The sequence below is a fragment of the Saccopteryx leptura genome, chromosome X (genome assembly GCF_036850995.1).
Source record: "Saccopteryx leptura isolate mSacLep1 chromosome X, mSacLep1_pri_phased_curated, whole genome shotgun sequence".
NCBI classification, from domain to species: Eukaryota; Metazoa; Chordata; class Mammalia; order Chiroptera; family Emballonuridae; genus Saccopteryx; species Saccopteryx leptura.
The window spans coordinates 12,444,502-12,457,719 of record NC_089516.1 but is presented as its reverse complement, the minus strand read 5'-3'; the positions used below and the strand labels follow the sequence as shown (position 1 = coordinate 12,457,719).

The 13,218-nt window shown below is 45.3% G+C and overlaps 1 protein-coding gene across 7 annotated transcripts in view; it reads left to right on the top strand.

Moving 5' to 3' along the window:
* The window catches only part of SH3KBP1 (SH3 domain containing kinase binding protein 1), a 442,009-nt gene that overhangs the window by 366,665 nt on the left and 62,126 nt on the right, over positions 1–13,218 (top strand). For all 7 annotated transcript variants that reach the window (XM_066357664.1, XM_066357661.1, XM_066357663.1 and 4 more), the window contains one exon: positions 4,830–4,937. In XM_066357664.1, the coding sequence (XP_066213761.1) occupies positions 4,830–4,937 (108 nt within the window). The remainder of the gene's footprint in view (positions 1–4,829; positions 4,938–13,218) is intronic.

Here is a 13,218-nt window from a genome sequence, read left to right as displayed (position 1 = left end):
CCCAGGTCTCCCCTGGCAGGACCGAGCTGACAGAGGCATGGCAATGAGGTCTGAGCAAGGCCTCCCTCCTCAGACACACCCTGGGGCCTTGGCATCTGTCCCCTCGGCCCTCCTCCAAGTATGTGAATTGCTGCCAGGGTGTTTCACTCTAGGATGGTGCTGAGTCACATGACAAATGCATGTGAGCTTAATTAAGAAGCCTTTCCAGCCTAGCCACATTATCCCTAAGGTCTCTGGGACCAGTACATAGAATCACAATAATGATAACAACCACCAGCAATTGTGTCACCCTTTACACCTTGCAAAGATTTTCATGTGTATGAAGGAACTGACACCCAGAGTCTTTATCACTAGTGGAGCAAGTAAGTGCCAGATGGCCCAAGTCTGCTCTCTTCCCCTGCCCTCTGAGATACCTTGTATAACCCAGGATAATGCAGAAATTAGAGGTTGGAGTGCAGCACACCTAGGGCTCTGCATGTCCATTCCTTAAAAGAAAAAACATCATTTGTATCTTATAAGGAAAACATCATATTTTACTCTAAAGTCTGCCTGGTAATGAAGCATAGAGAAACATCTTGGCCATTTTGAGGACTTGCTCACAGAAGAGTGAACATTCTATTTCAGAAATATAATTCTTTCCATACTCTCGATTCTTGATGAGGGTCCAGGTCTACTTTCCTTTGCTTTCATGCCAATAATGCTTGTTTCTGTATCATCGTTCTTCTGGAAGCATTCATCTACATGCTGATTTTTTAGGCTTTTCCACTGCAAACTCCGGTGTCATTCGGAGGCCCTCCTATCACCTGCCTGCACTGCTCTTTCCTTATCCTTATTGGAATCTCAAAATCTAGTCAGGTAACCATTGTCTTAGGTTATGCCTATGGTCCTGGTGTAATTATTTATAGTGTCCCGGGTTTGGAAATGAATTATATAGTCACTCTAAAATCTTCCAGTATTTTAGCACATTGCCTCTCACCTCAGTGGTCAGCTATTGACTCATTGTTCTTCACCCATCTCCTGCCATCCTCCTTGGGAACATTCGCCTCTACCCTGATGACATTCTGGCCTCACAAATCACTAACCACCTGCTCCTCAATTCTGCCCCTGTTGCTCATGGGTGCCGCCTTGACTCATACCTCATATTACTGTTCAGTAGATGTCATTTGCGAACCTCCTGGGGGCCAAGCACTGCCTTTGCTCTAAGCCAGCGATTTTTAACTGGTGTGCTGCAAGTATTTTTATTTTTTTATTTTATTTTTTTTTGTATTTTTCTGAAGTTGGAAACAGGAAGGCAGTCAGACAGACTCCCGCATGCACTCGACCGGGATCCACCCGGCATGCCCACCAGGGGGCGATGCTCTGCCCATCTGGGGCATTGCTCTGTTGCAACCAGAGCCACTCTAGCGCCTGAGGCAGAGGCCGTGGAGCCATCCTCAGCGCCCGGGCCAACTTTGCTACAGTGGAGCCTTGGCTGCTGGAGGGGAAGAGAGAGACAGAGAGGAAGGAGAGGGGGAGGGGTGGAGAAGCAGATGGGCACTTCTCCTGTGTGTTCTGGCCGGGAATTGAACCCAAGACTCCCGCACGCCAGGCTGACACTCTACCACTGAGCCAACCGGCCAGGGCTGCTGCAAGTATTTTTTTTTTTTTTTGTATTTTTCTGAAGCTGGAAACAGGGAGAGACAGTCAGACAGACTCCCACATGCGCCCGACCGGGATCCACCCGGCACGCCCACCAGGGGGCGATGCTCTGCCCCTCTGGGGCGTCACCGTGCCGCGACCAGAGCCACTCTAGCTCCTGGGGCAGAGGCCAAGGAGCCATCCCCAGCGCCCGGGCCATCTTTGCTCCAATGGAGCCTCGCTGCGGGAGGGGAAGAGAGAGACAGAAGGAAGGCGAGAGGGAGGGGTGGAGAAGCAGATGGGCGCCTCTCCTGTGTGCCCTGGCCGGGAATCGAACCTGGGACCCCTGCACGCCAGGCCGACACTCCACCACTGAGCCAACCGACCAGGGCCTGCAAGTATTTTTAAATCATGCAATACCTGACTATTTAGTCGGGGGCACTGACCTCTTTTCCCATAGATTGTCAAATTTTAAAAAATGACAATAGCCAACACAACAATAGCCATCTGGTGTGAATGAATCAAAGTTATGCCTATTATTTTTGTCAGATTATCAATAAATATATCTTTTGGGGGGTATGCAGCAGAATTTTAGTAATTAGTTTATGTGTGCCATGATATAAAAAATGGTTGAAAATTGCTGCTCCAAGCATCAGTACTTGAATTTTCTCTTCTGAGACCTGGTTCCCACTCTCTGTCTTCCCTTTCTTCACACTCGGTGATGTTGCCCTTGACCTTTCTCCTCGCCTCGGTTCTTGCCCTCATTCTCTCCTTTCGGGCTGTCCAGCTTCTCTGGGTCCCACTTGTTTTGAAATCCAGCCTAGCACTCTTGCCAGTGTTTCTGTGCCATACTGACTCACTGTGTCTGCATCTCCCACTATGCTTGGAGCTCGGGAGCCCCGTGAGGACACGGTGATTTTCTTTATCTCCCTGAATTCCTCTCCTATCCCGTGCATTTCACATCCTCAGTGAATAAATTGAATTCGCTGCTCTTTTACATTTCGAGAAGCACAGCCCTCATACTAATAGTCTTCCCTTCATCCCTGCCATTAAAGGCTAGTTGTTTTGCCTGGTTTTTTGAGGAGGGTTTATTTTCACTTCTCACTTTGCTATTATAATTGTTTCTGTTTCCCTTAAATTAGCTTCTTTTGCTAGACAAAAAAAAAAATGCCTTGATTGTCTGAAAGTCTCCATCTCACTTCTAGCACCTTGACCTGCCTCTTGTTTTCTGTCCTGCACCAGGCTCCTGTTGTCACTTTTCTTACTATTATAAATCACAGTGGCAGTTTTCTCTTTTGCATGTGCTTATCTCATTCGTGAGCCTTGTGTTTGTTCTTATACTAATCAGAACAATTAGAATGTGTTCTATCTTGATCTCTCCCTCTCCTACCTTGAATTACACATTAATTATCACTGTTAATGTTTTCCTTAAGAAGCAAAATGTAGATGAGCCATTTAAGCCATTCGCCACTGATGGGAGATTTAACTATAATGTCATATGCACTGTTTTCCCTGTAGGCGTGCATCAGTTCTAAAGTTATTCTGGATATGCCTTTGCATATTAAAATTCTCATCTGAACTTGATTGCTTGAAATGTCTATTTTGTGGTGTTGGTTGAGACTAGAATTTAAAATCTGTGATTAAGGACCCATTTCTAAAACCCACATTCTCTTCTGAAAGTTCAGTTTATCCTTATTAACAGACCACTGGGGGAAGGGATGGTGGTGATCACTTCTCACCTGAGATGAGCCTTTCGTGAACTTGTGTATAATCATCACGAGAGAAGGTATGTAGAGGCTATCTTGTCCTGTAGCAATCCAAGTATTTGACCACTAGAGATCACAGAACTCCGAGTTAGGAAGAGTCTTTATTGATTCCACCAATATTTATTATATTTGGAATTGTACAATGGGCTGTGGGTATAATGGTGGACACTCAGTTGTGTTATTCACCTTGCTGGAATATATGATCTGGCAAGGCACAAGTCAAGTGCATAAGCCAGGGCAGTCCAGGGCCTAACAGCCAAGGCCTAGGCCAGCTGCATCTGCTGCTTGAGTTCTCTGGCCCCTTCCTAACCCCACAGTGTTGTGGAGGACCACGAGTAAGTTTCTCCATGAACCCTGAGCATGATCTCCTCACTCCCTTGAGCATTTCCTCCTTCAGATATAACTTTGAAAGTCCTCTGGGTTCCTAGTATTTTTTTTAAAACCTTCACTCATTTTGGCCTTTAACTGAAATTGTTGATACAGTCTGAGGGTCACATTTTTACTCAAGGATGTGCTCTCGACAGTGGTGTGTGTATTGTACTAGGTGAAAGAAATGCCCAAGTGAGAAGGTTCGCAGCAGGCCAGGTTAACCTTGGATTGGAGTGGTAGAAGTGGAATTGGACCCAGAGGACAAATATGAGATAAGTTATAAAACTAGAACAGAGCAGACTTCCACCAAATTGGATATGGGGGAAATAGAGTGGCATAAGGAGAACTGTGAGTCCATTAGGCTCAGGGTGGAAGCTTGGCCAAGGCCGTCTTACTCTTTCCCACTAGCACATGGCATAGGGCAGGCACTCAGTAAAGGTTTGATAAGTGAATGAGCAAAATAGGGATTATTCAGAAGGAAGCAGGTTTGATTTTGAAGAAAAAATAGATTTACTCATTCATTTAATAAGCAAATGTTGAGTTCTGTATGGTGGGGAAGGGCTTTTTGTGATGACAACTGTGTCCCATCAACATCGAAAGGAGAAGGTGAAGGACAATGGCACATTAATGAGTTTGCAGAAGTTATGATTTTTCTTATGCTTGGCTGCCAGTCGGAAAGCCCTCTTTAATTTTGACAAGCTTTGTGACAAGCTAATCAAAGAGGACATTGATGCATGTGATGTTTTCTAAAGCACGCTTGCAAGTTAATGAAATGTTCTTATTTCAGTAAAATTAAAATGAAGAAAACATATCTTCCAATATTTAAAGGAAAAAGATCTTTTTGACTCAGGTCATCGAAAAGCAGCAGTAGGTTTTGAGTCCCAGCCAGAAACTCTAGCACAGTTAAGCTTTTGTTCTCCCATCTGACTTTGGGGTTTGTGCTGACTTAGTCTTAGTAACCATTGTTGCGTGGATAGCGGCCGCAAGAAAAGGGCCTTCGTTCTCTCTAAAAGGGACACCAGACCTCTCTGGAGTGTGTTTGCCCCGTTTCTCATTCTCCGCTCTTCTGTTTCCTAGGACTGCATCGACATAGGCTGGTGGGAAGGAGAGCTCAACGGCAGACGAGGAGTGTTCCCTGATAACTTCGTGAAGTTGCTTCCACCAGACTTTGAAAAGGAGGGGAATGTAAGTCTTCTTGACTTCGATCTCATGCTGCACATACTGTCAGAATACTAGCTCCCTGATGGGGCTTGGGTGTAAAGTGTGGGAAGTTTGGTGTACCATTGAAGAGCTCTGGCATTTTAGTTTTATGGGCCCAGATTCTGAACCCTTGGCTGCCCATGTGACTGTGAACAAGTTTGTTAATCCACAAGCGTCAGTTTCCTCATCTGTCAGCTGGAAACAGTGATCTTTATTGTAGGGTTGATCCATGAATGAACAAGATGATGTGTGTAAAGCACTAGGAATAATACCTGCTTATTTAAGCACCTAAATAAATGGCAAAAACCCTTGGGTGCTCCATTTGGTAAGTGGTCTGCCAGCATCCATGTAGCAGGTCATTGGCGGTGGTCAAGTGGCCAGTATTATGGAAGCGGCTAAAACACACATGAAGCTGAGGCTACAGAGTGAGGCCTGCTAATCTTACACTCTGTGTGTATGCACATATGTGGACATGTATGCACACATATCATATCTGTAGATATACATACCTCTGATCTGTGCTTTTTCTTTCTTTGTAGTGATCCATTATATGATGCCATTGTTTAAATGAGCCAGTCCATCTTTGTTTGCCTCACTTCAAGTGTGTTATTTCAATCCTGATGATGTAACAAGAAATGTTGAAAAGTGACAAGCACTTTTCATTGCAGGGTGGCAGCTATTTGGTCTTATCCATCCTGTTCTGCACCTCAGGGCTCTTTGCTCAGGCTTTCACATAACTTCTTCCTTCCTGCCTTTCCCGGCCTTGGCCCTCTTCATGCTCTGAAGGCTCTGTTATGGGACCATGAACTTAACCTCAACCCATCACCATTCCCACAGAGCTGAGGTTTGGAAAGGATAGCTACCCTATTGGAGGATTGGTTGCCAAGGATGCTAAACAGCATTGATGGTATATATGCTGCTTAGGTGAATGGATATAATTGTTTAAAAAGCTACATGGTGTCAGTGCCCAACAGGATCATGCCTCGTGGATTGTTAGATTGGTTTGAAGCCTAGGGCCATACCCCTTAGGCTTTTTGTAGCTTACTTTCTTTCATTGTTTAGCTGAAGAATGTTCTGTTCCACACCTATTACTCTTTCTTGGAGTTGAGTTTGGGGTCCAGGGAATCTAGATTCTGCTTCCTAGTGTTTTCTAGATTCTTGATACTTGTTTCTGGTCTATGGACCAAACTTTAACAGCATTGTTTATACCTTGTTAGAAATACTCAGGCCCTGGCCAGTGACTCAGTGGATAGAGCGTTGGCCCAGCATATGAACATCCCAGGTTTGGTTCCTGGTCAGGGCACACAGGAGAAGCAACCGTCTGCTTCTCTTCCCCCTTCTCTTCCTCTTCCCCTCCCGCAGCCAGTTGCTGATTTGTTTGAGTGTAGCCCTGGGCGCTGGGGTTGGTTAAGCATGTCAGCCTCAGGAACTAAAAATAGCTCAGTACTCAAGCATCGGCCCCAGACAGGATTGCCGAGTGGATCCTGGTTGGGGTGCATGCAGGAGTCTGCCTCACTTTCTCCACTGCTCTCACCTAAAAAAACCCCAAAAGTACTCAGACTCCACTCTAGACCTGGCACATCTGAAGCTGCATTTTAACGAGATCCTCGGGTGATCTGTTTGCACATTAGTGTTGGAAGTGCTGGTATAGAAGCAGGTATCTGTTTAAGTGATAACAACCCCACTTTCCAGTTCCTAGCCATATTTTAGTAGGGGAATAAATTCACAGGACAGAAAAGAGCTTATCATTCATTGTAGAAATTGTCCACCAAGCAAAATCACTTGAGCTCTTTTTTACTAATGACAGTTGATCACACTGGTGGTTTATCAGTTGAAATATCATCCCTGACAAAAACAGATGCTAACAGTCGCAACTGGATAGTTAATGTTTTGAAAAAATAAGACATAAGAATGAAGTTTGGCAAAAATTTATAGAGTATAGTGGTTGTGACTCTAGGCTGTAGCATCCAGTACACCTCAACTTGAACCCTGGCTCTGTCACGTACTCGTTCAGTTCAAGGCCAACTCACTAAATGTCTCTAAGCCTCAGCATTCTCATCTCTAAAATTGTGAGAATAATTGCACCTACCTTGTTGAACTCTTGAGAAGATTATCTGAGGAGATGCATAGGAATTCCTTAGCATAGCACCTGGTACTTGGTAAGTGTCCCGTACATGTGAATTTTTCCAGTCTTTGTAATTACTATTACTACAAGTATGGGAAGCTAAAACTGTGCAGTAATGATAGAAATCTGACTCTGGTTCTTTTTGCTTCAGCTGGTCAAGTCAACACAATTATTTTGGTGCCTTGGTGAGCTTCCACAGGAATCCAAACAAATTAAGAACTTAGATAAATAGCCTTTAAAAAGAAATCTAATGCTTCATAAAATATGTCTGTAGAGACAAGTGAGCCCAGAATGGAATAATCTTCATGTTATTTTATATATTTTTCCAGGATCTGCTGTATGACAATTATATTTTATGTTCATTCACTCTGTATTTGTTGGGTCCCTTCTCTGAGCTGGCCACCATGCCAGCTGATGGGAAGTGAAGAGTACACACGGTTGCTGCCCTGTGTGCTTAGAATTGGGCAGGGGGGCCCTGGCCAGTGGCTCAGTGGATAGAGTGTCCGCCCAGTGTATGGACGCCCCAGATTCAATTCCTGGTCAAGGCACACAGTAGAAGCAACCACCTGCTTCTCCCACTTCCCTCTTCTCATTCTTTCTTCCCCTCCCGCAGCCAGTGGCTCAATTGGTTCAAGTGCGGCCCCCAGTGCTGAACATAGTTCTGTTGGAGCGCACCTGTCTCTGGCAACAAAAACAGCTCAGTATTTCAGCATCAGCCCCAGATGGGGGTTGCTGGGTGGATTCTGGTTGGGGCACATATTGGAGTCTGCCTCCCTGTGTCCCCTCGTCTCACCTAAAAAAAATAATTGGGCAGTAGGTCTTCTACTCAGGGCTGTAGAAACCTGTCACACCTTTCCAAAAGGATACTGAGGGTGGGCCTCTCCTAGGGAGTGGAGGCCAGCAGGCCATCCAGACTGCCCGGCTCACCCTTCTCACCAATCTTTGTAAGCCTGGTAAAAGGTGGTCACATCCTTTGGATGCCAAGACCTTCATGGTGACTCTTCTCCCTTTGGCCAAGGAATAATAAGCAAGTATGTGGTCCTACTACACATGTGCCACTTTATTGGTTCTGATTGAGGTAGTATCATTTTTAAGGCTAAGGTCAAGTCTGGATCTTCTTTCAACAAGTGGGCAAACCCTGTGGTTGCCTACATGTTGGCACCCTGCCTTCTAGTTCCCAGTCATATTTTAGTAGGGCAATAAATTCACTCAGATGAGAGAGGCTCCGTGGCATACTTTTCTAGAAGCTCTGCTTTGTTACATAAGGTATTAAGGGAAGATTCCATTGAAAGAGTGAAGTTGTCAGTGATGAGTGGACTCATCTTGGCTTGCTCATTGAGGCATGCATGCTTTTTGGGACCCCATGGGCATTCCTCCAACCTGAGACAAGCAGCCAACATCTCTCTGATAGGTCTTTTAATCTTGTCCCTAAGAAGCAGAAAACTCAATTTTAGAGAAACAATAGCCGTACCTGTCAGACAAAGGGATTCCTACAGCTGAGAGGAGATTGTATAATGTGACATTTAGCTTCTAGAAAATTCAAAGTATTACATCCTTTTCCATCCTCTCCGGCCTATAAAACCAGCCAACCAGCTTGGCACTGGTTGTTGTACCAGCCTTTATTGCTCCACCCAGAGTATTGGTGAGTTAGTGATGAGGACGTGACTGGAGATGGGGTTGTCATTTGCTGCGTGGACTATGTAAAGATGATTAGAATCATTAACACAAAGACACTATGTGAATGACAGAGTCTGAAACATTTTATTCTGCCACAGGTTTCAGTAAATGTCATCTTGTCTTGCCAGTGGCTGAGGTTGCAGTCATTCACCCAGAAAAGAAGACGATCTGTGATGATTAGGGTAGACAGAAGCAAACAGCATGTATTCCACAGCAGACCTCTTGAATCAGTAGGCATCATGGAAGCATTCCCACGAGGCGGGTGTACTTTGTGCTGGGGTGTGGCTTCAGGTGGTTACCACAGGGCCTTTTGGAATTCTTGACATCCTCCTTTTAGAGAGCGCTGGGGGAGTTCTCTCACCAGGGTGTCAGACACTCTGGGGCTTTCCCTCAAGATATTCCCAGGAAGCACAAACTGATGATCTCATGCTGTATATTTTAGACTAGTTATTTGGGCTGTTTACAAGAGAACCTAAATTCAATGGCTGTCTGTTTATTTTGAGCCTTGACAGGAAAATTGAATATCAAAATGGAAAGATTAAATACTCAGAGAGCTCTAATGAAGCAGTACTGTCATTATCACTGAAGGAAAATGAGACCGCGGACTCTCAAGAGCAGAAACACTTTCCACTGTTGTTAAAGAAATTAGAAGAGGTTTCCTGAAATAATATTTCTGAAAGATAGTGTTTTAATAAAGTCTCAGATGTCAGTCCTTTTAAGAGAAATTGTTTGAATCACCAAAGGATGTCACAGTCCTAACGTGCATTGATTTGGAGGGCTCTTCTGAGTTTATGCCAACAACTGGGCATTGCTAAGGTCCCATAGGCATTTCCTTAGTGAATGCTCCACAGGGTAAGAGGGTCTGCCTTTTAGCCCCAGGGGCACAGAAACCCACCCTCAAACATTTCTAAATATGGCCATGACAGATATGCATTCTTACATTTGACAAGTCACAGAGACTCAGGGAACAGACTACCAGCTTACAAGTTGCAACAGTACTGAAACGTCAGCCCGTCTGGAACATGTGGGTCTGCCTGCCCTGGGTATTTGTTCCCCGTGGGCCTGATTCCTTAGAGGCCAGATCCTATAGGAAACCACCATCTATTTGGTGCTTTCTGGGAGAGCAAGGAATGAAAGCAAGAGGAGATAGTTGTTCTCGTGCAGGACCTCACAGGTTTAGCTTGAGGCCCCCTCAAGCACCAGAGGGAAAGGTTTGCCAAGGGAGCGCCATGCTGGATTCAGCTGAACTTGGATGGTGCTTTGGCCTTTGCAACTCTCCATTTTTCTGTTTCTGTAGCTGACCAGACCCTTCCTGTTCAACATCAATTTCCAGACACACTGTAGCACAATCAAGAAGGTGTCCCATGTTCTCGATTACAATTGAGTGCCAACCTTAAGATCATTCTATTCAAGTGCAACTCTTAAGATTGTTCTAGATTACTCAGCAGGAGTTTTGCACATTCCATCTTTCACAGGAAAGGAAGTCCATTCCTTGATTCCCATAGCGGCTCATCTACCGCAGGTGAATTTTGCTCTGCACAATCAACTCTGACTGCACTCTTTCCTCAGTTCTTAGGAGGCCTTTTACCTTAGCCCCTCTCATCTGACAACTCAGTTTATAAAAGTGTTCTCAAAGTTTCTGTTTCAGCCTTTTGAGAACCACTATTCTTTCTCATTTCTAAAGATGCCCAATAAATTATTTCCCTGTATTTAGTTTACCAAAAGGAAATAAATATGTGCTTCTAATAAGCAGCATTATGAAAAACTTTTTACTCATGATATTATTTGTCTGTACATTTCGTTTTCTGTGTAGTTTCACCTGGAGTGGTGGGGATTGTCAAGGGGTTAATGTCACCCAAGTATGGCCTAAGACGGAGCCCTGACTGAGCTTCCCTGAAGTATCCAGGATGGTGCTCCCTCTGTTTCCTTCATTGGTACTTGCAGCCTGTGCTCTCCCAGTTGATCCCCTCATTCACTATACTCTTGTCTGAGGTGATTCTCTCCCATCACTCCATCTGAACTGGAATCTCCTTGAAGGCAGGGCCCATGCCCTGAGCTTCTCCCTTCATGGGGCCTAATAGCATGTTTCTTAGTCCACTTGGGCCTCTATAACGTCATACCATAGACTCAGCTGCTTATAGACAACAGATATTCATTTCTCGCAGTCTGCAAGCTGAGAAGTCCAAGGTCAGGGTGCTGGCCCAGGAAGTGGGCCCTGGTTCATAGACAGCTATTCTCTCACTGTGTCCTTCCATGGCGTAAGAGTTAAGGGAGTTCCCAGAGGTCTCTTTTATAAGGGCACCAATCCATTAATGCGAGCTCCAGTTGAATAAACTAATCACCCTCCAAAGGCCCCACCTTGAGGATCACATTGAGGATTAGGTCTCAACATGCGAATTCTGGATCCATTCAGTGGACAAGTATTCAGTCCATAGCAGCATGCTTGGTAGAGAGTTGACACTCAGGAATCCTTTGGTCGTTTGGTGACAAGGTGTACCTTCCCCTCCATCTGTCTCTCCTCTCCTACTTGCTAGTCTTTCCTGTACTAGTATGAAAAAGGGAGAAAAGGGAAGCCAGGTTCCTTGTCATATTTCTGTTCCCAAGGGGAGCCCAGATCCTTCCTTCTAGACAAGGAATCGAGGCATCATTTTCAGGGTGAGGTGAATGGAGAAAGGGGTGAGCTAGAGGTTGAACTGAGAGAGCATCTTAGGGAGAAGCTGAATATTAGAGCCTGGGTGACTAGCCACTAGACCAGCAATCTGGATGGGCCCAGCCAAGGGGGAGATCATGAATGCAGGCCCCCAGGCCAGAGGCTAAGGAGAGGAAACTCGAGAGGCACCCTGCCAAGCGCAGGCTCTGTGGTGGTTCCTGGGAGTCTCCTGTGCTGGGGGACTCTGCAGGGTACAGAGGAGCAGTTCCAGGCCCTGTAATCACCTGAGTACTGCCAATCCAGGGACAGGGGAGAAAAGGACAGAGTGGAAGGTTCCATGTGTTTCTAAAGGCATGACAGGTCCCCTGGTCAGGAACTGTCCATTTGTGTCACCCCCTCCAGCCTCACACACACAGACAGCTCCAGAGAACTTAGCCAAATTCCTGGAGAAGGGCTTCCCAAGGCCCCAAATCAAGCTAAAATGACCTTTCAGAACCTTCCCATAGTTCTCTAACAAAGCCTCCGTAAAGGGTATTCAGCCCATCAGGGCTACATTCCTCCGGTTATTTTCACCAAACCGCATGTTGAAGGCCAGAGCTCTGAAGGCAGACTGGCTCAAGAGGCAAAGTGGTCAATCAGATTCCTGCCGGGGAGGACGGTTGGCCAGATGATGAGCTCTTGCACTTGGGACTGGCAGACGTGCCAAGCGAAGGGCAGAGGCAATTCTGAAATCACTCAGTGGGAAGTAAAACTTGCCTTCCTGCTGTCCTCACTCCACAATATTCACATCTATTTTCTTCCTGGTAGTAGTGGTAAGAAATCAAATCTAGCTATTATAGCTTTTGAAAGATGGTGTTTGCTTTTCTGTCCAAGCCAACAACTCTAAACACAGGATTATGTGCCCTGCATTATATAAAAACCATGGGACGCATTATGCTCTCCCAGAAATAAGAAAATGTTGGCTCATTGATTCTTCTAAACATTTTCATGTTGGCTCTTTTTAAATTAATTGCTACAGTGTGGACGTTGAGTGATGTGAACTCTGGGCCAACTTTGGCTACCACCTACCTGTTGGCATGGCCCCTCTCGGCCTCAGCCTAGCTCTAAGGCCCTCTGTTTTCAGCCTCTACCTGCAAATTGAGCAGACTAAAGCCACCTGAATTTGGAGCTGGAGTGTTTTGCTTTCACCATGGGGGAAAAATAAAGAGAATAAATAAGAGCAATAAAAATTCATGACTTAAAATATATGCCTGAGCCTGACCTGTGGTGGCGCAGTGGATAAAGTGTTGACCTGGAACACTGAGATCGCTGGTTCGAAACCCTGGGCTTGCCTGGTCAAGGCACATACAGGAAGCAATTACTATGAGTTGCTGCTTCCCACTCCTCCCGCCTCCCTCCCCCCTGCTCTCTCTCTCAACAAAATAGATGCCTGAGCTGAAGATGTTTCTGTCTGCACACCTGCAGGAGCTAGTTAACAATGATAAACACCACAAGAAAAACGTTGACCTACTATTTAACCTGGAGGTCCCAGTGGCACCATCTCCTTTATCCAGTCACAATTGGACATTTGGGGGGACATCAACTCAGTGATGTGCTTATATCTTTTTATTTGAGAATTGTGAACTCCCATGATGAATTTTTGTCATATTCTGTTACAGATTTACCCAGCCTACCTTTCAGTTCTCACTGCCCTGCCTTCCCATTACATTTAAAAAAATCAATGTAGGCTCATGTACAATTCTGTATTAATTATTTGGGGGTTGGTCTACAGTTACATGGAACCGTGGCCCTGATTTCTGTTTAGAATTACCTTC